We start from the raw sequence: 27005 nt of genomic DNA on the forward strand, positions 1-27005 counted from the left end.
CTTCTCAAGATACAGACACACACTCACACTCATACACAAACACACAAAAGCCTATGCAGATTTTAGAAGCTGTCAACTCTTTGAGGGCTTGGACTATGTTTTCTTCCTCTCTGTATCCCTGGTGTCCACCTACCTGGCATGTGGTAGGTACCCTATATATTTTAATATACTTTTGTCAAATGTGAAATTTATATGATGAGAGATGTGTGTAATCACTCTGTTAACAGTGATTTGCTGAAATCTAGCAAAAGCTGATGTTAATTTCTCCTGTCTTTCAAATACGTAGGCCAAATATTTTGATTGCAGCTAAACACAACATACCATGACTCATAAAAATGACATTTTTGACTAACGTTTATTGGCCAACTTACCGTGTATCAGGATGTGTGCATTTAGCACATTTGGAGTTGCAGCCCTAGAGCCCCTCTCCACTGCTTTGCAGTGTGTGACCATGACGTGTTACTGGACCTCTTAGTCCCTCATTTTCCTTATCTGTAAAATTGGATGATAAAAGTACCTCCCGCATAGGGTGGTTGTGAGAATTCAGTAAGTTAATACTGTGCATGTAAAGTACTGAAAAGAGTGGCCTGGCACGTGGTAAACATGCAGTAATGTTGGCCATTGTCATGATTGTTCATTTGTCACAGCAGCCCTCTACAGTAGATACTGTTCTGTCTCTGCTTTACAGAGAGGACTTGGTGGCGTAGAGAAGGCAAGTGTCATGGCCACAGCACTCTTCAGTGGTGAAGCCTTGACTCAGATCAAGGCCCCTCTGGCAGCAGCCTCCACACTCTTAACCTTATGTGCTAGAGTCCCTCCTTGCACTCTGCTCCAGCCCTCCCCATTAGAGATTCCATGCGGATGCCTCTGACAACTGTAGAAAACTCAAACCTCCCATATTCCCGTTCCTTATTTAAAATGAGTGCTTCTTACCATAACTCATTTAGGGCTATATTAAGAATTATTGCTCTGTAGTTTTTGAGAAAAGTAAAGTTATCTTTTATTTTTCAAAAATAACCTACAAACAACAAAATAATTTAGCAGTGAAAAATAAAGATAGGTCTGTGTTGACACCGTCTACCTGAGGAGTGCCTGAAGGAAATCGACTCATGCCTGCGTTTTCCGGACAGGTCCATGAGAGGTCGCACACAGGAGACCGGCCTTATCAGTGTGAGCATCCAGGCTGCGGGAAGGCATTTGCAACAGGTAAAAACATGAATTTTCTTTGTTTCTTGGTTCCACTTAGGGGTCAAACAGAGAGAGACCAGAGACAGGAACTGATCCCTTGCCTTTGTCTGAGTTAGTGGATGCACAGTGACCAGTTTTTCAGTCTCTCCCTTAACTCTCTCTTGTCCTGCTTGCTCTATTCTCTCTCTCTCCTCATTTTTCGCCTCACACCTGTTTCTGCCTACTATGTTTGATGTTTCCACTCCACACTCTGCTCTCTTTAGCAGGAAAAGTAAAAGCCAAGGATTAAAAGCTGACGCAGAACTTAAAGTTAGGACAGACCTTAGGGAACTATGGCGAGCTGGGACTTAGCAGTGGGATGGGGCCTGCCCAGGGACACCTCCAGCAGGGCCAGGACTGGTACCAGGCCTCCTCACCGCCACCCTTTTCCTCATCCCTTGTCTCAATTCCACTTCAAGCTTTTGGAGTCTGAGTTGGGAACATCTAATAAGATTGGGGCACTTTAAAGAAAGAAACACACACAACCTCTTCTAGACAGAGATGAAACTGTTGAACAAAGCATGACAGTCCTGAGCTGTCATAACCATGCATTTTTAATAATTATTTTGTTATGTTTGCCTAGCATTATATCCTTGGTATTTACTGTATTTTTCAATAGCTTAATCTCAATGAGTGTGCCTAAAGAGGTCTAATTACTGTAATTAGAAAATAAATTTCTTTTAAATTTTTCTTTAAGGTTATGGATTAAAAAGTCACGTCAGAACTCATACAGGAGAAAAGCCATATCGGTGTTCAGAAGATAATTGTACTAAATCTTTCAAAACTTCAGGAGACCTCCAGAAACATATCAGAACTCATACAGGTACTGGTGTGAACAAATATCGTATCTAGGCTGGGAGTTCTTAATCTGCAGGGAGGGGCCTGGGGAAGGAGCCTCTGGAAGAGTTTCAGGGAGTCAGCATCAAGGGCTTCTCTTAAACTCCTGAAATTCCGTGCAGTTTGCCATTTGCGCATGTATGCTTCTTTCCAGGATGAGGCCCATACCTTTGTTAGATTCTCAGAGGAGTCCGTGTCCCCAAAAAGCTAACAAGGGCCCTAGACCACCAACTCTCTGTTTTCAGGAATTATCTGAGCAATAGGCTTATTTACTTAGGATTACATATCTGCTTAGTAGCCCGACTGACGCCAGAAACTCAGTGCCTTCTCGCCTGATTCCCTCCCAGTTTAGCATACTTCCCCTGCATTAAGTCGCTGCTGAAGAATGTGTCTGAAGCCCTCGCAGCCCACAGGAAGAAAGGCTTGTCACTTCCTTCTGATCATCTCTTCTCCCCTTTAAGTTTCCTTCTCTCCTTTTCCTAAAGGATACTTTGTTCTTATCTCCCCTCCCTTCATTGTACTTGATAATTTATGGAATTGGTACTATAAAGGTAATTATTTACTTTGGATCAGAGCTGGAAGAATTTCAGAAACAGTTGATAAGAGATGTTGTTATAAGCTGTTGACTAAGTAATATAGCATAAGATAATTTCATTTTGAGATTTTTACGACAGATGTTTTAAACATAGTATGATAACTTTGTCCCCAAAAACAGTTTAGCAAATTTCCATGGAGAATTCTTCCAATCATTAAAATTTAAGTTTTAATTCAAATATGATCCCAAATTGGCTTCACTTTATCATGTTCAGTAACAAAGCAGTAGGCCTCTGCCTCTCTTTCATTCATGCACTTATTTTTATCCATTGTATCAGAGGCAAGTGATACCAAGCTCCTGCAAATTCTATTTCGATTTGCTGTGTAACGCCAACTTTTTATATAAAAGTTACATAAAAACCATAATCTAGTTCCATTAATATTTGGTTGGAAACATCGTAGTTGTAATGCCTTTGATAGTACTCACTCAGTAAACCACCTATTCATGCGCCAGTTTTTAAATCGTGCATAGTTTCATTGATCTAAGCTGGACTGAGTTAAGGGGCTTCAGGGACTTCCATTACAAACACAAGTGATTTAGTGCAAACACAAAGCGAGTTGCTGCTGAGTCAGAGGAGTAGGATATGTGGCACAAGGAAAATTCCTAGAAGGCCTGATTCCTTATCCTAGCATGTCAGGGCTGGGGAGATGCTGGAGGCCATCCAGAGCCAGAGAGGAGAAGGGACTTACTCTAGGTAAACTCTTCGTTCTCGTTAGGTTAACATATTGAACAAAACTCTCACTAAAGAAAGGATCAGAGATTCCTGCCCCTTTCTAAATGATTTTATTCTTGAGGGCAGAAATCTTTTGGAATGGTTTCCACCAACAGGTAAATCATAATTTCACTTGACCAAAAGAAAAATAACAAACTTAAAACTATATATATAGGTAAATGTCTCTATCTACCTATCTACACACAGACATATAGAGAGAGATTTTTCTTCTATTCCAGAAGTTGTTTGCTTCTTTTGGGCTCATCTAGAAAACGACACATAGGCAGCAAAAGCAGAGGCGCCTTCCTGCCTGACAGATGAAAGGCTCTCTGGATTCCACGGTTGTACAAAGCAGATGTGTATGAGGAAAAGGAGTATACTTGGCAGAGAAGACTTTACCATAAGCTTAGATTATGAGAATAGTAATCAAGTATTTCTGATGCCTGTTATGTGCTAGACACTAGATTTTTAAAAGACCAAAAGTTATTTTTCTTCAAGGTATTATAGAATAAATAAAATAGGCGACAAGCTTTTAGGGGATTCTAGGGTTATTCTAACTGAATCCTTATTCTTGACTCTGTTTTTCTTTTGTATTTCTTTATGTGTTTCTTTCTCTGCTTTTCTCAGCTCATTTGTAAAGGTGCCCATCTGGCTGAGTCCCTCTTGGAGACTCATGTAATCAGTGATGAGTTTTGAATACTATTCAGATTTTTCTATGTAAATTTAAGTTTGGAGTAGAAAATGCTGTTTACAGAGAAAAAAAGAAAACAAAACCTGAAAGGGAAACTCAATACAAGAGGGCTAAAATCCTGAACATGATCCCAGGAAGAACTGAAGGATAAGGTATTTTAATTTTCTATGTATTTTTGCACTATTTAATTTATTCCCTTTTTTGTTTCAGGAGAAAGGCCCTTTAAATGTCCCTTTGAAGGCTGCGGTCGATCTTTCACAACATCAAATATCAGAAAAGTACATATTAGGACACACACAGGAGAAAGACCTTATTACTGCACAGAACCAGGATGTGGGAGAGCATTTGCCAGTGCGACCAATTATAAAAACCACGTGAGGATACACACAGGTAAGAATCTCTGATGTCTTGGTCTTCTGTCTTTCGAGACTCACTTTAACTCCTGCCTCTTCCACAAACCATTTCCAAGTAATCACTTCCCTCCTTCCCACCACTTGGCATGATCGAGAGGGATTAAACAACTTAAAAAACCTCCCTAGCGGGGCTGGCCCCGTGGCCGAGTGGTTAAGTTTGCGCGCTCCGCTGCAGGCGGCCCAGTGTTTCGTTGGTTCGAATTCTGGGCGCGGACATGGCACTGCTCGTCAAACCACGCTGAGGCAGCGTCCCACATGCCACAACTAGAAGGACCCACAACGAAGAATATACAACTATGTACCAGGGGGCTTTGGGGAGAAAAAGGAAAAAAATAAAATCTTTAAAAAAAAAAAAAAAAAAAAAACCTCCCTAGCATTTATACATTCATTTCTTCCAAAAATGGTTATTGAGCGTCTGCTGTGTGTTCCCCTGCCAGGCATCAGAGATACAGAGAGATAAGACATCGTCAGGGGCAGCTGAGTTGGGGAGATGGTGGACATACAACTGCTGCAGAGTGCAGTGTCTCCGAGACTTGAGCAGGATGCTGTGGGAGCAGCCATCTCTGCGGGGATGAGAGAAGCCTTCTGGGCAGACTTTACAGGCGAATTTGACTTTTAGACTGAATCCTAAAGTTTGCTGGCTAGAGGGAGGGTATTCCTATCAGGGGAAATGTCACAAGTAAAGGCACAAAAGTATGAAAAGCATGACTAATTTGGAGAACACTGGGTGGTTCCCTGCGACTGGAAGCATAGAGCACACGCAGAAGAGCAGTATGAGGTGAGGTCAGAGAGGCAGGCAGGGGCCCTGTGTGTTGTGCTGCCATGGTAAGGATGTTTCTTAAACTGAGCTTTGTGGTGCTTGTGGCACAGATAGGGAGGCGTAGTCTATGGATATATTCTCTCTCTCTCTCTCTCTCTCTTTTTTTTTTTTTGCTGAGGAAGATTAGCCCTGAGCTAACGTCTGTGCCAGTCTTCCTCCATCTTATATGTGGGTCGCCACTACAGCATGGCTCGTGGGTGGTGTAAGTCCACGCCCAGGATCCAAACCTGTGAACCCTGAGCTGCCAAAGCAAAGTGCGCCGAACTTAACCACTATGCCACAGGGCTGGCCCCATATATTCTTTTTTTAAAAACAACTTTATTGAGATATAATTCACATGCTATATAGTGCATCTGTTTAAAGTATATGATTCAATGTTTTTAAATATATGCAATATTTAGGGTTGTACAGTCATTGCAGTGATCCAATTTTAGAACATTTTTTATCCCACCTTAAAGAAACTTCATACTTGCTGGCAGTCTTTTGCCACTCCCAAGCCCCAGCCATAAGCAATCACTAATCTACTTTCTGTCTCTATGGATTTTCCCATTCTGGGCATTTCATATAGATGAAATCATATAATACGTGGTGTTTTTATCTGGCCTCTTTCTCTTAGCATAATGTTTTGTGTTTTTTTTTGTTTTTTTTTTAAAGATTTTATTTTTTCCTTTTTCTCCCCAAAGCCCCCCGGTACATAGTTGTGTATTCTTCGTTGTGGGTTCTTCTAGTTGTGCCATGTGGGACGCTGCCTCAGCGTGGTCCGATGAGCAGTGCCATGTCCGTGCCCAGGATTCCAACTAACGAAACACTGGGCCGCCTGCAGCGGAGCGCGCGAACTTAACCACTCCGCCACGGGGCCAGCCCCTCTTAGCATAATGTTTTTGAGGTTAAGCTGTGTCATGGCATGTATCAATAGTTCTTTCCTTTTTGATTACAGAATAGTATTCCATTATATGAACGCGTCATATTTTATTTATCCATTCTTTTATTTATCCATTCTTTTATCCATCCACTTTTATTTATCCATTCATCACTTTTGGGCTATTATGAATAATGCTGCTATGAGCATTTGTGTACAAGTTTTTGTGTGGACATATGTTTTCATTTCTCTTGGGTATGTACCTAGGAGTGGAATTGCTGGATTGTATGGTAACTCTGTGTTTAACATTTTGACAAACTTCCAAACTGTTTTCTGAAGTGGCTGCACCATTTTACAATCCCACCAGCAATGTATGAGGGTTCCAGTTTCTCCACATCCTAGCTAACAGTTGTTCTTATGTCTTTTTGATTATAGCCATCCTAATGGGTGTGAAGTGGTGTCTCTCTCATTGTGCTTTTGATTTGCATTTTCCTGATGTGCTAATGATGTAGAGCATTTTTTTAAGGGCGTATTGGCCATTTGTATATCATCTTTGGAGAAATATCTGTTCAGATCCTTTGCCCATTTTTTAAATTGGGTTCTCTTTTTATTTTTAAGTTGTAAGAATTCTTTATTATATTCTGAATGCAAGTCCCATAGCAGATATATGACTTACAGATATCTTCTCTCATTCTGTAGGTTGTCTTTTACTTTCTTGATGATACCATTTTTTAGCACAAAGGTTTTTAATTTTGGTCTTCTACTTTGTGGATGTATTTTTGGTGGGTGGGAATGGAAAGGCAAAGAGGAGGGGAGGGCAGAATGTGCATTTGTTTTACAAGAAATTTTTTAAGGAGCTGGCCCAGTGGCATAGTGGTTAAGTTCGGGCCCTCTGCTTCAGTGGCCCAGGGTTCACAGGTTCAGATCCTGGGCGCAGACCTAGCACTGCTCATCAAGCCGTGCTGTGGTGGCATCCCACATAAAATAGAGGAAGACTGGCACAGATGTTAGCTCAGGGCCAGTCTTCCTCACAAAAAGAAAAAAAAGAAAGAAATTTTTAAATATATTGTTTTTATTACTGGTATTAAGAGTAAACTTATGATAATTCAAAATGAAAAGATATTTTTACAGAATGGCACTTTAATTGCATAAGTCATTATTTCTCAGGCTGCATTCCACAGATCCACGGATATCTCTGGAAATATTTTTAGGGACCTACACCAATCCCTTCCTTTGAAAAGGGATACATTAATAAGTTTGAATACTGGTATGGGCAGAGGGGAAGCCTTAAGAGAATTTAAAGAAAATTTGCTTTATTAGAAAAAAATCGCTTGGTCAATAAGATAGAAGGAAGTTAAAGGGACATGAAACCATAAGCAAGGAGGCTGATTGCAGGCTGTTAGAATACTTGAAGTGAGATGGAAAAGGATACAGATGAAAGACATTGAAGAGGACTTGGTGAGCAAGTTAGTCATGAGAAATAAAGAAGAACCTATCATTCTAGCTTGAACGACAGGTTAGATGTTAATGCTAAGATAGGGAAGAGCAGAATGGAAAGGGAAGATGGCGGTGTCAGCTTGGAATATATAGGTCTCTGAGGTCCCTCACCACCTGAACTCTTACTATCTGTATATTTGTTATAATGATTTGCAGAATTTTTACTCAAAATTTATGATTCAAATTGAAAACCAACTATTATCTACTTGTGGCTGCGTTTTTCTATGAAAGGAAAAAATTTTAAGTTGCATGTGCTTCTAAGTGAGAGAACATACAGTACATTGAATTCATGTGTCCAATACAGTCGTACTTTACGCTTACATTGTGAAAGTGTATTATGCATTACTGCTATCATCTTCCCTACATTAAGTTAATATGTTTTCTAAAAAAGTAGAAAAGGCTGCAAAAACCTGAGAGGCCTAGAAAAGGTGGCTGTAGATTAGAAGAAAAAATATATTTTGTTAATATAATTTGCATTCCTCTTATATCTTTAAGATATTTCCTTTTAAAATTATAGTATATGTTTGCGATATAGAAGGAAAACAAAATTCCTGTCCAATACTATACCTTATCATTGTGTATTACACATGAACGTATACCCACTACTGAGTTCATTGAATGTTAAATAATTAGATAATTGGTGTCTTAAGTGCTTCGTATTATGCAGACATTCTTGGTGGATTATAACACCGGGGCTTAAGAGCCTTTTTGTGATATTTGGGGAAATTGGCTAGGATTTTTAGATGGGCTGGGAAAACATTTTTCTTCCCATTTAAAGTAATGGACTATAGACTCATTACCTGAGTTTGCCATTCAACACGTTTTATGGGCAAATTAGATTTTGATAAGCGGGATGCCTACATTAAGTTTGGCCATACTGATCTTTGGAATATTCAGGTAGAGTATGTTCTCATGTGGCCGCACGTTTTCACCTTTTAAAAATAGACTGATTGCTCAAATTCCTTCTGCAAAGATTCCAACATAATTTTACCAAGGTGAGGCCCAGGTATCAGTATATAAAAAACTCCCTGTCTTTTATATGCATACATGGTTGAGAAAGATTGAAGTAGAGAGATCCAGTAGGTAGTTATAAATGTTGGTCTGACCCAAGAGATAGGTTTGGGCTGGGAGAAAAGATTGGCTAATGATCATCAAGTATATGAAACAGTAAATGCCCACATCATGTATAAGTGGAGTGTAAAGATTAGTGCAGTCTATTCTTGCAAAGCTGATCACATGACCCCAATAAGGCTGTGCACCTAGCCAGTAGGGAGCTCAAAGGTGCAATTCAAATCTATTTGCATCCTGACTGTAGTTTGGTGCCACCTAGTGGCGATTTCTGCTCCATCCTAAGTATCAGTAGGGCTGGTTTGCTGAGTTGGAATTGCCTGCCATTTCCCTGCCTAGTCTTGCTTTCACCACATCTTCCCCGCAACCATCCACCAAGATAAGCATTTGAACCTGATCTGCTTCCAGAATGGGGCACTGGGCAGAGAACAGGAAGCAATCTCCAACTACTTTATGTCCAAGATTTATATCACAGATTACATTAGTGTTCGATTTTACTATTTGTAGGTGGTTTTACAATGTTTAGAATCATGAGAAAAGATGTAGTTACCCAAGGAAAGTGCAGAATGAGGTTAAAGTGGGAAAGGCACATGTGTACACACATGCAAATGCACATTTTAGAAATCACATGAGTTCACACCAGTGCCTTCAATTCCAATTCATCCAACAACTCTTTCTTTTCTTCCTCATTCCGTATTTGTACGTCCCTTCTTCCACAGCGAGAGCCCTGGCTTCCAACAGCATTTACACATTTACTCAATCTTTTATTACATCTAAAATAGTTTTAGAACCACTTTGTCCATACCACTACAACAAACAAGCCTACTAAAAGGATTGAAAATTTGTTTGCAGTTCTCCACACCCCCAACCTAGTCGAAGACTGAAGACATTAGTCAAATACTGTGTGTATGAGCTACTTTAATTAGTTCATTCTTTCTCCCTTATCTACCCACCCAAACCCCTTCAGTGTAGTTAAAAGTATTCATTTAAATTAGGTTAATTTGTTCTAATTTGCTTTCAGTTTTAGATCCCCCCACTACATGTTAACACTGTCTAGATATTTTATGATATTAAATAAGTATTGTTAAATTTGTTTTTTTAAAAAAAAGGATCTATCTTTCGGATATAGAATCTGAAATATTTGTAGATGAGATGGAATACTATCGGAGCTGTTTCAGAATAATCTAGGGCAGAAGGAGGAGGAAATGTGTAGTGAATAAATGAAACAATATCGGCCATGAGTTGATTGTTGAAGCTAGGTGATTGGTACATGGGGGTTTATTGCACTGTTTCTCTATACTTTTGTGTCTGTCTGAAATTTACTATAATAAACAGTTCTAAAAATCTCTGTACCACTTATATTGTTCTCAGTCATTTCATGGAAAAAGAATTATAGTTTTTACCTCCCTTTGTATTACCTAGTTGTTTTCAGAGAATATTCAGTACCTTTGATTGGGTGTAAGAAGACAGGTGAGGTTAATATGAAACACATATGTCCTTTTAGATGTACTGAAGTGTCCAAACTGTGTCTAATAGACTTTTTAGAAAATCCTTTTTTATTATCTTCATAAAACCCTTAGGGTAAGCTGCGTTCGTTATAGTAAAAATTGCATTTATTATTGTCCTTATTAGTATAGCATCATTAATGATAGCTTATCTGGTTATAGGTAACAATAAACTACAGTTTCATCGAAGCTTAGAGTTAAACTGGGCAACATCTCCACCCTTACTGTTCTGGTCCCTTGAAATGAAGGGACGAGATCGCACTCAGGATGCAGACCACCTTTTGAGCCAAGTCAAAACCATGGTTAGGGAGTCTTTTCTTGTGTGCTGCCTCGTGGCAGGATAGAAAGAGATTTGACAACTATTATTTTTGCCATTACAGGCTTCTCCTCTCCCCAGGGAAGTATGGAGTGATTATCCCTTCATATGTAAAAGCTGATTTTTTTGTGTGCTGTGCTTTACTTAGGGGAAAAGCCATATGTTTGTACAGTCCCTGGGTGTGACAAAAGGTTTACAGAATATTCCAGTTTGTACAAACATCATGTTGTTCACACTCACTCCAAACCATACAACTGTAACCACTGTGGGAAGACGTACAAGCAGATCTCCACGCTGGCCATGCACAAACGGACGGCCCACAACGACACTGAGCCCATCGAGGAGGAGCAGGAAGCCTTCTTCGAGCCTCCCCCAGGTGAGGGTTTGTCTAGTACGTCTGTCCCTGTGTTTGAGAATCGACAGTAATGAACGTGGTTTATGATTCATAGCATCTTCTCAGATGATGAATTTTCATTCAAATCATCACACAAACATGTAATTTACAACTGTGATAAGTGCTATCAAAGAAGGGTACTTGGTGGTCTAGGATGTTTAAGAAGGGAACTTAGTCTAGTCTGGAAGGTCAGAGAAAGCTTCCTTGAGGAAGTGACTTTTGGAAAGATCTAGAAGGTGAATAGGGGTTAACTAGGTGGAGAGGCAGGGGTTGGAGGGAGGAGAACAGGGAGCAAAGGCAAGAGAATGTTCCAAACAGAGGGAATGGCACATGCAAAAAGCCCTGAGCTCAGAGAGAGCAAAGTAAGTTGGAGAGACTGAAAGAAGCCTGCCAGTGTGGCACTTCTGCCTGGGAAGGTGGGAAGTGAGGCAGGGCAGCTAGATTATTTGGGTGCCTTAAGGATGCTGGTCTTAATCTTAAGAGCAGTGAAGCACTCTCAAATAACTCTTAGTTGATTCATGTGCTATTAGGTAGTGTTGTAGGAGACAAAAACACTCATTTCAATCAGAATAAACTTGTGAAAAAAAATATTTTAGAGAATTACATTCTATGATTTCAGTTAAATAACTCAACATAGGAAAATAGGCAAAGTGAAGTAGGTTTTTCTAAAGCAAACAAAAAAATAGGTTGTCTTACTGTTTCATTGAGTACCTCCTAAATGAAGTAAATTTGAAAATGAAAAGAAAACGTCTTTCCCCATTCTTAACAACTGATGTTGAAACGTTGAATAACATTTAGGTGAAGAAAGTTGGTTGGAGAATAATGGAAAGAACAGATCACTCACTGCCTGCTCACGTGATTCCCCGTGGTTCTCATTTGTCTTTTCAGATCTCTGTCGTGTGATGGCAAGAAAACAGCAATTCCCTCAGTCTTGAATGCTGTATTATTTTCTAGCCAAAGCACCGTAGTGTGCGTGGTTAGATGTTAGAACAAGGGCTGAATCCTTACAGCTAGAAAGCAGGCTTTAGTGATGTCAAACTTAGATTTTAAGACTCTTCCTTTTTTAGGCTTCCTCAGTCTCTTCCTTAAATGTTGATATTTCAGATTGTCAGAACTTCTTGCATTCTAGAAAATAGTACATAATATACATTTTGTTTTAAAAAAAAAACAACTAAGATTGTTTTTCCAAGAATAGGGATGGACTTGTGTTCCTCTTCTCTCATATGATCCCCTAAATTTTGTACCCCATTGAAATTAGTGGTTCACAGGTAGGTGTGGAACAGAACAAAGAGAAATGAAGTAAAGACTGCCATGGCCATTACACCTGATGACCACAGCCTCATGAGTGCATGTGTCAACCATTAACTTTGAGAAGTCTCTTAAATTAGCAAATTAAATCCTTCTTTGAAGAAAAAAAAACACATTTACCCTCCTTCTGGCTTTATGGGAGTGCAAGGTGATAGAAGAAAAGAGGGATCAGTAATCTTTCTGGTTGCCAAGTATAGCAGTAATAGACTGTTGAAATTGCTGTTTACTTGCTGGTTCTTTATGAAATAAAGGAGTGGATGGGAGTTCCTGTTCTGTCACTTATTAAATGATTAACCTTACCCCAGATAATCTCCCATTAACATTGTCTTTACACAATGATGTCATTGTGTACTGATGACTTGCAATCAATCACTTGTGTTAAAGAGTAAGTAACTTAGTAAGTTGTGTTTACACATCATTCTGGTTTTGTGGTTAATGTGTATGAAGATTGTCTTATCATTTTTAACGGCTTCTTAAGTGACTGCAAGAACCTCGTTGCGCACTTGTGATATTGGAAGGGTTATTTGTCCGTCGGTCTTCCTGTGCAGTTCTCCCCCTCGGCTGCCCCAATACACATGCCCAGTACCACTAATTACTCTAAGAGAATAAGAGAGGTCTCCCAAAATTAGGACACTTAAATTATATTTGGAAAGATTTGGTTTGATCTGTTTTGATTTGGTTTGGCTTTGCAAAAGTGGAGGTGGAGGAATTGGAAGGAGGTGCTGGAAGCCATTTTCATGATTTAGAATATAATTATATATGCAGTCTAACTTGTATATGTTTCTCTGTAACATTTAAAATATTCTCTGTTTTCTAAGCAGCTTGGTTGTTTGGTCAAATAAATGATTCATTTGTTTTAAACAGGTCAAAATGAAGATGTTCTTAAAGGGTCCCAGATCACATATGTTACAGGTGTAGAAGGAGATGATGTTGTGTCTACACAAGTAGCCACAGTAACCCAGTCTGGGTTGAGTCAGCAAGTTACACTCATATCCCAGGACGGGACTCAGCATGTAAGTATCCACCAAAAGCCAAAGAGTTAAATAATATTTCTCTGAACCTGGGCTTGAGAGGCAGGTTGGGTCTCAATTGAGGAAAGCCTTGAATATCAGGGCACAAAGTTTGGACATCAGCTTATAGACAGTGCTCAAACTCCTGAGAGTTTTTCAGTAGTCTGCTGAAAGAGAGTACGTGCAGGAAGATTATGGAGAGAGAAGGTTTGAGACTCTGTAGAATTCAGATGGTGCTATTGGTATAGTTCAAAGGTGAGGTGATGAAGGTCAGAACCACAGTGAAATTGAGGGCTTGAAAAGTAGTGGATCCATGTGAAACACAATTCAGAGAAGGAGTCAGATTGGTGGCTGATTGGATCCAAGAGATGAGATTAAGAAATCAGCAGAGCCTTGGCTGAGGTGATGAAGGTGTGATGGCATCATTAAAAGATCCTGGCGAGGCAGTGATGGGCAACCCTGTAAAATTGCCAAAGTGAGGCTCTCTCCCTACCTGGAGTCAAGGGAGTTCACTGAATTGATAGTTTCACAGCTTCACAGAGTACTAGGCCTAATCCTTGTATAAGTCTACTCTGTGGGAGCAAATAAGCATTTTACAATGGAATAAACTCTCTTAGAAAGACGTCATCAGAAAAATTGAGTATTTCTTAAATGCATTTCCTCTTCTCCATCTCTACTGCCAATTTAGACTCTTACTTTTCTCTCTTCTGACTTCCTGCAATAATACAACTTCTTCCCAGGTATCCAGTCTAATCCTTCCCTAACCATCCTCTACCTGGACACCTTTCTAAACAAACAAACAAACAAATTTCATTACACTCCCTGCTTAAATCCCCAGCACCTCGCCATCGCTACAGTTCAGACTTCTTACATGGTATTCATGACCTTTCACGATTGGCCTTTAATAGCTTCTCCAGACTTATCTTCCACTATTTCCAGAGCAGCATCTGGCACTCTCGCTGCAACTAATCATTTGCAGTCCCAGAGAGTGTCATATTCTATTATATCTTTGTGACTTTGCCTTCTCTTCACTCTCTGCCTGGTGAACTCCTGAAAATTCTTCAAGAGCCAACTGAGTGGCCATTCTCTCTAAGGGCCTTGAAGATTCCTTAGAATCTTCACAGTATTGATAGTTTCCCCAGGAAAAGCAATGTAATGGCTGTTCTCTGGTAGTCCAACTTGTTATTGTTTTCTAGGTACCACCAGCCTAAAATAATTCAGACAATTTCATTTTTAAGTTCTAGCTAAGGCTGTTTTAGCACCTGGTGGAAAAGGGCATTTGGGGTTCATTAAGCCCCTATATCTACCTTTTCCATGGAGAACTCTCCTTACCTGTCTCTCTCATAGCTTTACCTTCCCTGATTAATCTGCCCTTTGTGTTGATAACTGTTAACATGCTGATGTTAACCAGGAGGCAAGACCTATTCAGGATTGGAAAATACAAAGCACTTGTACCATCCCGTTCGTCTCCCTCCCCATCACTTTTGACATCACCAATTCCATGCAGTACTCTTTGTCCACTGACTGGCATGCAAGAGTAAACATATTTACCAACCCAGTTTTAATTCAGCATCAACCCTAAGACACTTTCTTGAATTAGATCATCACAGACAGAGGCCCTTTGAAGATCATTTGATCTAACCTCCCTTGCTCTCTGTACAGGAAAAATTCCCTCTACAACAGCCCAAAACAGATGAGGCAGTTTCTCCCTTAGGAGGCAGCCTATCCCATTGTTGGATGATTCTAGCCTTTATCAGACTGGAACCTACCACAGTGTCATCCACTCATGGCTCCTCTCTGACCATATAGAATGAGTCTAATCCCTCTTCATCTGTTCCAAAATAACTATTTTCCCCATCCCAATGTTGTGTTTTCTCTAAATGTAACCTTCCCATTTCCTTTAGGAATTAGAGTTCTATTCCATTCCTTTAGTCAATTAAACAATTATTGAACATCTACCCAATGCCCGACATTCTGGTAGACTAATTTGGGGAGTACAGAAAGGGGGATGTCATAGTGTCATAGGAGAGAGACGTTCCTAAAATGAACAATTATTTCTCATAATAATGGGTATATAATTAAGGGATATGTAAAGTGTTTTGGCAGCCTGAAGGAAGGAGTAAACGATTCTTCCTGAAGGAATCTTCGAGGCCCTTATTGAGAATGGCCATTCAGTTGGATCTTGAAGAATTTTCAGGAGTTCACCAGGCATAGTGAAGGGAAGGCAAAGTCGCAAAGATATAAGAGAATATGACACTCTCTGGGACTGCAAATGATTAGTTGCAGCAAGAGTGCCAGATGCTGCTCTGGAAGTAGTGGAAGATGAGTCTGGAGAAGCTATTAAAGGCCAATCGTGAAAGGTCATGAATACCATGTAAGAAGTCTGAACTGTAGCGATGGCGAGGTGCTGGGGATTTAAGCAGGGAGTGTAATGACATTTGTTTGTTTGTTTGTTTAGAAAGGTGTCCAGGTAGAGGATGGTTAGGGAAGGATTAGACTGGATACCTGGGAAGAAGTTGTATTATTGCAGGAAGTCAGAAGAGAGAAAAGTAAGAGTCTAAATTGGCAGTAGAGATGGAGAAGAGGAAATGCATTTAAGAAATACTCAATTTTTCTGATGACGTCTTTCTAAGAGAGTTTATTCCATTGTAAAATGCTTATTTGCTCCCACAGAGTAGACTTATACAAGGATTAGGCCTAGTACTTAATAAAGATTGCCAAATATGACAAGAAACATTGACTGATTTGTAAAATACATTGTTTTGCAGGTCAACATATCTCAAGCTGACATGCAAGCCATTGGCAATACCATCACAATGGTAACGCAGGATGGCACGCCCATCACAGTCCCTGCTCATGATGCAGTCATCTCCTCAGCGGGAACACACTCTGTTGCTATGGTTACCGCGGAGGGTACAGAAGGGCAGCAGGTAATTGCTTTTTTCTTTTATATCAATCAATACATATATATCAGTATCAAAACTGTTACCCAGATGTTAAGCACACCAACTTCAGACTGAATCCCAGTTTTACAACTTCTTAGCTACATAACTCTCTGAGTCTCAATTTTTCCTCAACTGTAAAATAGGAGTGATTGTTGCATCTACCCTATAAGGTTGCTATAAGGATGGAATGAGATAATGCATATAAGTACTTAGCACAGGCATTTATTAAGTGTTCATTATTGGTAGCTCTTTCTGTCATCATCATCAGATACTCATTTGCAAAATTTACTTTGTTTAATTTTTTGAATATATATTATTACATCACATAGTTCAAAAATCAAGAAGTCTTTCCAGGTATGCAGTGCAAAGTCTTCCTCCCGCCCTTGCCTCCGTCAACCAGTTCTTGCACTCATAGAGATAATCCACTTTTATTAGTTTCTTGTGTTTCTCCCAATGATTCATTAAACCTATACAAACAAATACAAATAGTCATCTTCCCCCACGTCTTTTTTTATGATAGTAAATGATACTGTTCTTCACCTTGGTTTTTTTTTTTTTAACTTAATAATACATATAGAAAATTTTTCTATTTGATTATATGGAGAGAGAGGGCTTCCTCATTCTTTTTTTTTTGGGGGGGGGGGAAGATTGGCCCTAAGCTAATATTTGTTGCCAATCTTCCTCTTTTTGCTTGAGGAAGATTGTCCCTGAGCTAAGATCTGTGCCAAGCTTCCTCTATTTTGTATGTGGGACACTGCCTCAGCATGGCTTGATGAGCGGTGTGTAGGTCCACTCCCGGGATCTGAACCCGCAAACCCCAGGCCACTGAAGTGGAGTCTGTGAACTTAACCACTACGCCACTGGGCTGGCCCCTCCTCATTCTTTTTTTAAGCTATATCATATTCCGCTGTATGGACATGCCATAATTTATTTCAAAGTCTTTTGCTGCTTTAAACAACACATAACCTTATGCACATGTGATTTTTCACGTGTGTGACTGTATCTGCTAGGTAAATCCCTAGAGTGGAATTGCTGGGTGAAACGATACATGTGTTTATAATTGTGCTGTTGCCACACTTCCCTTCAAGGGTTGTGCCCATCTACATTCCCACCTGCAGTGTTTGAGAGTGCCTCTTTCCCTTCTGCATAGTTAACAGAGTTGTATCAGATTTTAGATTTTTGCCAATATGATGTATCTCTTTGTGGCTTTAATTTTTTGTTTCCCTTAAAATAAATGATATTGATTAATACATTTAAAAACTGTTCTTGTACTTTGCTGAGGGCAATGTTGAGTCTCACTACAGCTACCTTACCCTGTTAAATGATGGAGTCTGTCAAAATTAGTAGCTCTCATTCTTCCTGAATTCATTTATAGATTCATTACTATCACAATCAAAATTCCAGCAGGCTTTTTCGAAGATATAATCAGATTCTAAAATTTACATAAAAATGCAAAGGACCTATAAAAACCAAAACAGTCTTGAAAAAGAAAAGTGCAAAGTTGAAAGTCTTATACACCTTGATATACAAAACTCAGAATCATAAAGTTTCTAGAAGAAAAGTGAATATTTTTCCAACTTTTTAAGGCAACGATTTCTTGGCCAGGATACAAAATGCACTAACAATAAAAGAAAAAACTGATAAATTGGACTTCATCGAAATTAATTCTGCTCACCAAAAGAAAAGACACCCTTAAGAAAAAGTTTGGATAAGCCCCAGACTACTATATATATGTGACAGTGGACTTGCATTGAGAATATATAACAGACTTCTACAAATCAACAATAAAAAGATGAACAGCCCATTAAAATGATCGAAATAGAGGCCAGCCCAGTGGTGTAATGGCTAAGTTCACACACTCCACTTTGGCAGCCTGGGCTTCGCAGATATGGATCCTGGGTGCAGACCTAGCACCACTCGTCAAGCCATGCTGTGGTGGCATCCCACATAAAATAGAGGAGGATTGGCACAGGTGTTAGCTCAGTGACAATCTTCCTCAAACAAAAAGAAGAAGATTGGCAACAGATGTTAGCTCAGGGCCAATCTTCCTCACAAAAAGACAAAATAAAATTTAAAAAAACGACCAAAATACGTAAAGTTTTTTTAAATGAGCAAATCATTTGATTGCTCATTTGAACAGACCCCTCACAAAAGAAGATATGTGAATGACAATAACATAAAGTGCTCAGCATCTTTAGTCATCAAAGAAATGCAAATTAAAATCACAATAAGAAACTATTGCAGGCACAGGAAGATGGCTAAAATTAAAAAACAAAAACAAATGTTGGCAAAGATGTAAAGCAACTAGAACATTCATACACTCTAGTGGGAGTGTAAAATGATGTGACCACTTTGGAAACTGTTTGGCAGTTTCTTATAAGTCGAACATACCTCTGCCCTATGACCCAGCAATTCCACTAGAACATATACTGAACGGTTCCACTTACTCAAAATCCAAGAAGAGACAAAACAAACCCATGGTGAGAGAAATCGGAGAATGCTGCTTGGCTGGGGGAAGGAATTGATGGAATGGAGTATGAAGGAACTGTTCTATATCATGTTTTAGCTAGTGGTTTCACAGATGTATCTGTCAAACTCAACAGAACACCTGAGATTCATGTATTTTTATTGTTTGCTAATTACACCTTATGCCAAAACAAAAACAAACAATACCCAACTATCACCTTTCAGGCTGTCTTATGGAATGGTCCCACCCAATCAGTTTGCAGTGATTTCCATGGCTCTAGGATTCCCGGGTGGGTTTATAGCCCAGCTTGAGTAAATACATTTCGTACCAGTTATACTTACAGGTCTGGAAAGATAATGACTCTAAAGCAAACATTCTTATGTAGCTTATCTGTAGCCTATGGACCAGGAAAATTTGCAGGAGAGGCAGCTTTGAGGGCTGGAATGAAGCCAGATAGCTCCCGGCAACTAGGAGTATCATCACAGGGCTGGGGGTTTCACCTGAGGACCAGCTGCTGCCACTACGCCTTCTGCTGTAACTGCAGGCCACTGGGCAAATGCTGACTCTCCTGTTGGGGTGTTCTGACTCCACCCGAGGATTATCTGTAATGCTTGCATTGGCTGCAGCTGGAAGAAAACAGTTGGTCCTTCCCTAAATCTTTTTTTCTTTAATTAAGGAAATTGGATGTCTTAGACTCAATTTTCCAAGTGCCTCTGGAATCTGGGTTAGCGAGTATAGACAGCAGAGTCTGTGCTCTCCATCTATTTTAGTAACTTCAGATTACAAACGTAATGTATATTCTTAAAGGCATAGAATAGAGAGTCAAGAAATAAATATTCATATATATAGTCAGTTAAATTTTGACAATTAAAATTTGACCATTCAATGGGAAAGGACAGTCTTTTCAACAAATGGTGCCGGGAAAACTGTATATCCACATGCAAAAGAATGCAGTTGTAACCTTACCGTATACCATAAACAAAAATTAACTTAACATGGATTAAATGGAGATAAAACTATAAAACTCATAGAAGAAAACATAGGTGAAAATCTTTATCACCTTAGATTGGGAAATTATTTCTTGTATGATACCAAAAGCACAGGCAGTGAAAGAAAAAAATAGATAAATTGAACTACTACAAAGTTAAAAACATTTGTGCATCAAAGGCCACTACCAAGAGAGTGAAAAGACAACCTACAGAATGAGAGGTAATATTTGCAAATCATATATCTGAGAAGGGATTAATATTTAGAATATATAAAGAATTCCTATAACTCAACAGAAAAACAAGCAAGCCATTTTAAAAATGAGCAAAGGACTTGAATAGACATTTCTCCAAGATTCACAGACGGCTAATTAGCACGTGAAGAGATGTTCAGCATCATTAGTCATTAGGGAAATATAAATCAAAACCACAGTGAGGTACCACTGCACCCCCGTTAAGATGGCTGTTATCCAAAAAATGGAAAATAACTGTTGGCAAGGATGCCAACATCCTTAAGGAGAAATTAAAACTCTTGTGCATTGCTCATGGGAATATAAAATGGTACAGCTGCTGTGGAAACAGTATGGCAGTTCCTCGGAAAGTTGAACATAAAATTACATGTGATCCTGTAATTCCACTTACAGGTCTATACCCAAAAGAATTTAAAATAGAGACTCAAACTCACAATCAGCTCTAATCCCTTGATGTTAAAATAACTAGTTTCAACATTTAGGACTATTTACTTCATCTTTTTTTTCTGTGTGTGTGCATGTGTGAACAAAATTAGGATTATAATACAATCTTGTATGCTTGTCATTCACCTAACACTACATTCTGAGCACTTTCTCATATCAATTAAATGTTCTTTTAAAAGGATTTTTAATATTTATAAAATAGTTCATCAAATGGATAGAACATAATTTGTTAACTCATTCCACATACATAAGTTGTCGTACAAGCCTCTGATTGTTTTCATAGGAAACAAATTCTAGGCATGGAATTATTAGATTAATGGTATAAACTATTTTAAGCTTCTTGCTACATACTGCCAAATTATTTTCCAGAGCGTTAACAATTATGCCATGGATCTAAAAACTTTCTTGTTTCACTGTACTCTTGCTAGCATTGAGGATTGTTATTTTATATTTGCATAATTCACAAGCAAAAGTTAGATTCTATTTTTATTTTCATTTGTCTGACCACTAGTGAGGTTGAACATGTTTTTCATATTAGCCTGCAATCTGTTTTTCTTAACTGAGGCAAAATTTACATACAATGAAATACACAGATTATAAGTTTACAACTCAGTGAGTTGTTAAACATACACAGCCATGTAACCGCCATCCCAAACAAGATACAGAACATTTCCATCTCCCTGCAAGGTTCCCTTGTGACCCCTTCCAGTCAGTCTCCACCCTTTTAGGCAACAGTTGTTCTGATTATATTCCTTTTGTCTGTTCTTGAGCTTTGCATAAATGGAACCACAGTATGAATTCTTCTGTATCTGGGTTTTTTATTTAACATAACATTTTGGAGATTTATCCATGTTATCATTTATAATATCAGTTCATTCTTTTTCGTTGCTGAGCAGTATTCTGTTGTAGGAGTGTACCAAAATTTGTTGATACATTCTCTCGTTGATGATCATTTGGGATGCTTCCAGATTGTGCTTATTATGAATAAAGTGGCATTAAAAATTCTGGTACAAGTATGTTTGTAGACATAAGTTCTCATTTGTCTTAGATAAATACCTATTAGTGAAATTGCTGGTCACAGGTATATTTTTTTACCTTTATATGAAAGTGCCGACCAGTTCTCCAAAGTGGCTGGACCATCATACGCGCCCACTAGCAATGTGTAAGAGTTCTGTTTGTTTCGTATCGTCACCATTTGAAATTGTTAGTTTTTTAAATCTTAGCTGTTCTAGTGGATGTGAAATGGTATATCATTGTCGTTATGATTTGCATGTAAAAAAGTAATACATCATAATCCCAGTTGGTTCTGATGTATTAGCCTTTTTATATATTACTGGATGTAATTTGCTATTTGTGTCAATGTTCATGAGTGATGCTGGTCTCTAATTTTTTAAGGTTCTTCTCTGGTTTCAGTGTCAGTGTTATGCTTGCCTCATAAAACAAATTGAAAAGTGTTCCCTTCTCCACTGTTTTCTGATAGAGTTTGTGTAAGATTGGTATTATTTCTTCCTAAAAGTTCGATAGAATTCACCAGTGAAACCATCTGGGCCTGGAGGTTTCCTTGTGGAGAGTTTTTTTTATTATGAATTCGAGTTTTTAAATAGATATAGTGCTTTCAAGTTATCGATTTCTTCTTGTACCCATTTTGATAAGTTTTGTTTTTGAAGGAGTTTGTTTCATCTAAGTTCTCATATTTATGACATAAAGTTGTTCGTAATATTTCCTATCCCTTTAATGTCTGTAGGATCTGAAGTGCTGTTCCCTCTTCCATTCCTGATATTGATAATTTGCATTTTCTTTCTCTTGCTCATCTTTCTATGGCTTTATGAATTTTATTAATCATTCACAGAACAGATTTTTACTTTTATTAATTTTATCTCATTTTTTCCATTTTTTATTTCATTGATTTCTGTTTGAACATTTCATTATTTCCTTCTATTTACTTTGTGTTTATTATTCTTTTTCTGTCTACCTAAAATGGAAACTAAAATCATTCATTTTAAACCTTCTTTTCTAATATAAGCATTTAAAGCTATAAATTTCCCTCTAAGAATTGCTTTAGCTTCAATTCACAAATTTTGATACATTATTTTAAAATTTTCTGTCAATTTGAAATATTTTCTAGTTTCTCTCATTTCTTCTTTTACCCATAGATTATTTAGACTTACATGGCTTAATTTTTAATATCTTCTACTTTTCTAGATATCTTATTGTTCTTTATTTTTAATTTAATTCTGTTATGGTCATAGAACATGTTCTGTAAGGTTTTTTTTGAAATTTGAGACTTGTTTTCCATGTGTATTTCATTGATTCCTGTTGTATTCCATATTTATTTGAAATGAATGTGTATTCTGCACTTGTTGGGTGTACTGTGCTATAATATAACATAGGTTAAAGTGGTTGATAGTGTTGTCCAAATATCTTATAGCCTTATTAATTTTTCGTATCTTTGTTCTATCAGTTACTAAGAAAAAAGGAATTAACATCTCCAGCCATGATTGTGGATTTGTATCATGTCTCTCTTTGAGTTCTGTTAGTTTTTTTTGTTTGGTTGGTTTTTGTTTTTTTTTTTCTTTTGAGGAAGATTAGCCCTGAGCTAACATCTGCTGCCAATCCTCCTCCTCTTGCTGAGGAAGACTGGCCCTGAGCTAACATACATGCCCATGTTCCTCTACTTTATATGTGGGATGCCTACCACAGCATGGCTTGCTAAGTGGTGCCATGTCTGCACCCAGGATCCGAACCTGTGAACCCCAGGCCGCCAAAGCAGAACATGCAAACTTAACGGCTGCACCACCTGGCTGGCCCCTCTGTTAGTTTTTTTACTTCCAGTATTTTAAAGCTCTCTTATTAGGTGCATACATATTTCATTTTAATTCCTCAAATGACTTCCTAACTGTGCCCTTCTGTCTTATTTTTTTTGTGGTTGCTCCAGAGATTACAATATACATCCTTAAGTTACTGCAGTCTACTTAGACTTAATATTGTCCTACTTTACATAAAGCTTAAGAACCTTGAAACAGTATATTTTCATGCATGCCCCCATTCTTTGTGCAATTGTGATATATTTTACATCTGCATATGTTATAACCCCCATAATGTAATATTATATTTTAGCATTAAACTTTTAATCTTTTATGTAAGTTATAGGAGGATGGGAAAGAATACTTTATACTTATCCACTAATCTATCATTACCAGTGCCTTTCATTCCTTGCTGTAGATTTGCGTTTCCATATGGAATCAGCCCTTTGGCCTGAAGCTTATGCTTTAGCATTATTTGTAGTGCAGATCTACAGTGACAAATTCTCTATTTTTATTTATGTGAAAATATACTATTTTGCCTTTGTTTTTGAAAAGTATTTTTGTTTTGAAGGATATTATTGCTAGATACAGAATTTTTGGTTGGCAGTTATTTTTTTTCTTTCGGCACTTTAAATTGTCTCTGTCCTTCATTGTGTCTGATGAGAAGGCAGCCATCTTCATATCATTGTTCCCCTGTATATAATACATCACTTCTCCTCTGGCTGTTTTCTAGATTTTTTCTTTATATTTGCTTTTTAGCAATTTGATTATGATGTGGTTTTCTTTGTATTTATCCTCTAGCCTTCTTATATATAATTGTAAGACATACAACATTATAAAACATCATATATTAATGTATTTTGGTTTTGTTTTTTTGTTTTTTTGTTTTTTACCAGATTTAGGAAAAGCTCAGCTATTATTTCATCAAGAAGTTTTTATTCTGCATCATTCTGTCTCTTTTCCTTTTGGGACTCCAATTATTATTCTGTCTAGAAAAAGCTATATTTGTGGTTTAAGAGCTACAAAAGCATTTTAACCACTCTGGCTAGATGCTTCAGGAACAATATAGATTCATATAGATTTCCTGGAATCTAAAATGGAAAATGAGTATAACAAGATATATTGCCATTTATCTGTAATGCTACTGGTCCTTTCAATTTTCCTGGTTAAATGGAAATCTAGTTTTAAATGCAACAGGTAAACAGGAGAAAAGAGTATGTTATCTACCACTGTTCCAAACTTGAAGATAAGTAGACATTTGAGATGTGAATTAGTTCACATGCGTAACTTCCCAGGCAGCCACTTAGGGGTAATAGAACCTAGGCAGTCATGTCTCCCCTGGCTGATGGAGCCTGCTGTAGCAGCTCCACTTGTCCAGGGTCCTCCACCCTGTTTGGCCATTGGCTCCCTTCATAACCTTAGATAAGTCCATTTTTTCTGAGCCTCGGCTTCCTCAAATAAAAAAGAAGAATCCAGAATAGACAATATATAAGGTCTCCTCCAGCTTTAGGCTTCTACAAGTCTATGGTCAGGGGAGTATTTCTTTTTGAATGTGAAGACAATCCCTTGCATTCAATGGATTTTACCCTACTTAAATCATAGTTTTAATTCTTCTGTGTATTTTATTTTTTTAAGGTTGCAATTGTGGCTCAGGACTTGGCAGCATTCCATACTGCCTCATCAGAAATGGGACACCAACAGCACAGCCATCACTTAGTAACCACAGAAACCAGACCTCTGACCTTAGTGGCAACATCCAATGGCACCCAGATTGCAGTTCAAGTGAGTACCAGGGCCGCTGTCCTCAGTTGACTACAGCCCTACCCCTAGCTCTCAAGCTCGCACACTGTGCTTTATGCATAACCCTTACCAGAGGCAGGGCACAGAAGGATCTGTGTCACTTAGCCACTTTAAGGAAATTGCTGGAGTTGAGATGGACTCAAAGAGACCAATACTTTGTTCTCTACTATCTTTGCATATTCTAGGGGAATTTATAACAAGACAAATAAAGCTCTGGTATATATCCCTGTGTGCACCTGGCCAACCATCTTTACTCTCAAAAGAAAAGTCTAATTAGGCAGGATTCTATAAAACACCTAAGAGCTGCTCCTTGGAAATGAACCTGTGTAAACATAGACCCTAAATTAGTCCTCTGAGAATCACTGTGCAGCCCTGTTTTCCAGTGGGGAATGTCAGAAGACCAAAACATACCATTCTCCAGGAAGTCACTGGATTCGAGCAGAGAATCGAGTGCTCGCTGCAGATTACCTTTCTTTGCAGAGAGTTGTTTTTCATGTGTTTACCTGGAAAAGGGTTAGAACACATGCCGGAAAATGCCAGCCATTGGTTTTAGTTTAGTCTATGGGCATAGAAGCCAAAGCCTCAGGAAGCGTTCTAAATATCTCCATTGGAAAAGATGAGCATCTCTGTCCCTTGCATGCGTGAAGATTTATCAAAATCCTAAACAAAGAAACTGCATTCTTCTCCCCTGCAGGAATTTGTTTTTGCGCTCTTACTGACTAGATCAACAGCAGCATCTTAACAAGCCCTGGTGTCACAATTACAGAGAGAAATTTTACTTCTGGCGTATGATGTTTCTTTGACATTAACTTGGCTTTGTGCACGTTCCTGTTTCAGCTTGGAGAACAGCCATCTCTGGAAGAAGCCATCAGAATAGCATCCAGGATCCAACAAGGAGAAACGCCAGGCTTGGATGATTAATCCTCAGAGCAGCGGGGCAATAGCGCAAGAGGAGCCTTTCGCCTGCAGGCAGCAGAGATCCGTGAAGCCCGGGCCCAGGAAAATTAGAAGCTTTCCGTTCCTGAAACACTGTACACATTCTTATGCAAGAGTGGAGAACATTTTATTCTTAACACTTTTGTGTATATAATCCTTGGAATAGATTCCCAAACTGATTCATTGTGTACAAGGAAGTATGAAATTGGGGCAATACAGTAAATTTTCGTGTTACTCTTTTATCAAATCGCAAACTCCTAGAGTCTACATGCAAGACCGGTGATGTCTTACGGAGTCTTATGATGGATTTTTAACTTACTGTGAAAAAAAAAAATAAAGGCTGTATCTAAAATGTCAAAGGTTCTATACGTCAAACAATCATAATTCCAAAAGCCATCATGGATAATAAAGGATGTGAAGCCTTCAGATATTTCCCCCAGTTGGTAGAGTGTCTGCAGTTTTTGTTCTACTGTATCCTTTTCCATTTTTATTTGTATCTCACAGTTTGAAGACTATTCATTATAGTTTTCCATCCCTGTTGAATACCCACTCTTCAAGCTAAAGTGCTAATTATATTAGCATTACATTGGATTATGTATAAAATCACAAAGTTTGGTTATTTAAAATTAAAAAGTTAAATTCAGTGCTTTGTTTTTGTTAAAATTTTATTACTTAGTGTTCAGTTTTTTGTTACTGTTTTTTAAAAATAATGAACTATCAAAGTTTGACCACAGGCTGGAGCCCAGGATAAAAGTGCTGTAATCGGAAATGGCTTTACTCTGAAAATTAGGCTAGTGGGATGGTGTAAATTATTTATTTTTGCTTGTGTACTTTTGTTTTAAAGCTTATTTACCCTAAAGTTTATTATTAATTTTGAATACAGCAATTTTTAAAATGTTACCTTTATATTTGTTTTACTAAATTGGTATGGGGTGGCGAAAAGTGTTGCAGAAAATACCACAAATGTAATAGATTATAACCCAGCACACATATACTGAGTATATTATGTGCCAAGCACAGAATAAGTACTTTTCCGTACATTTTTATGTACTCATAACAATTTTGTGAGATATATGGGATTTATTATCTCCATTTGTACAGGAGCAAACTGAGGGTCCAA

At 38.3% G+C, this 27005-nt stretch overlaps 1 protein-coding gene across 7 annotated transcripts in view; it reads left to right on the plus strand.

Annotated features, from left to right (window-relative positions):
- ZNF143 (zinc finger protein 143) overlaps positions 1-26785 on the plus strand; it is a 61903-nt gene extending 35118 nt beyond the window's left edge. For all 7 annotated transcript variants that reach the window (XM_070626313.1, XM_070626312.1, XM_070626310.1 and 4 more), the window contains 8 exons: positions 1131-1206; positions 1925-2050; positions 4273-4452; positions 10689-10916; positions 13107-13255; positions 16021-16182; positions 24785-24931; positions 25787-26785. In XM_070626313.1, coding sequence (XP_070482414.1) covers positions 1131-1206; positions 1925-2050; positions 4273-4452; positions 10689-10916; positions 13107-13255; positions 16021-16182; positions 24785-24931; positions 25787-25870 — 1152 coding nt within the window. In that variant the 3' untranslated portion in view covers positions 25871-26785. The remainder of the gene's footprint in view (positions 1-1130; positions 1207-1924; positions 2051-4272; positions 4453-10688; positions 10917-13106; positions 13256-16020; positions 16183-24784; positions 24932-25786) is intronic.
- Positions 26786-27005: the final 220 nt, after the last annotated feature.

Source organism: Equus przewalskii, chromosome 6, assembly GCF_037783145.1.
Source record: "Equus przewalskii isolate Varuska chromosome 6, EquPr2, whole genome shotgun sequence".
NCBI lineage: Eukaryota > Metazoa > Chordata > Mammalia > Perissodactyla > Equidae > Equus > Equus przewalskii.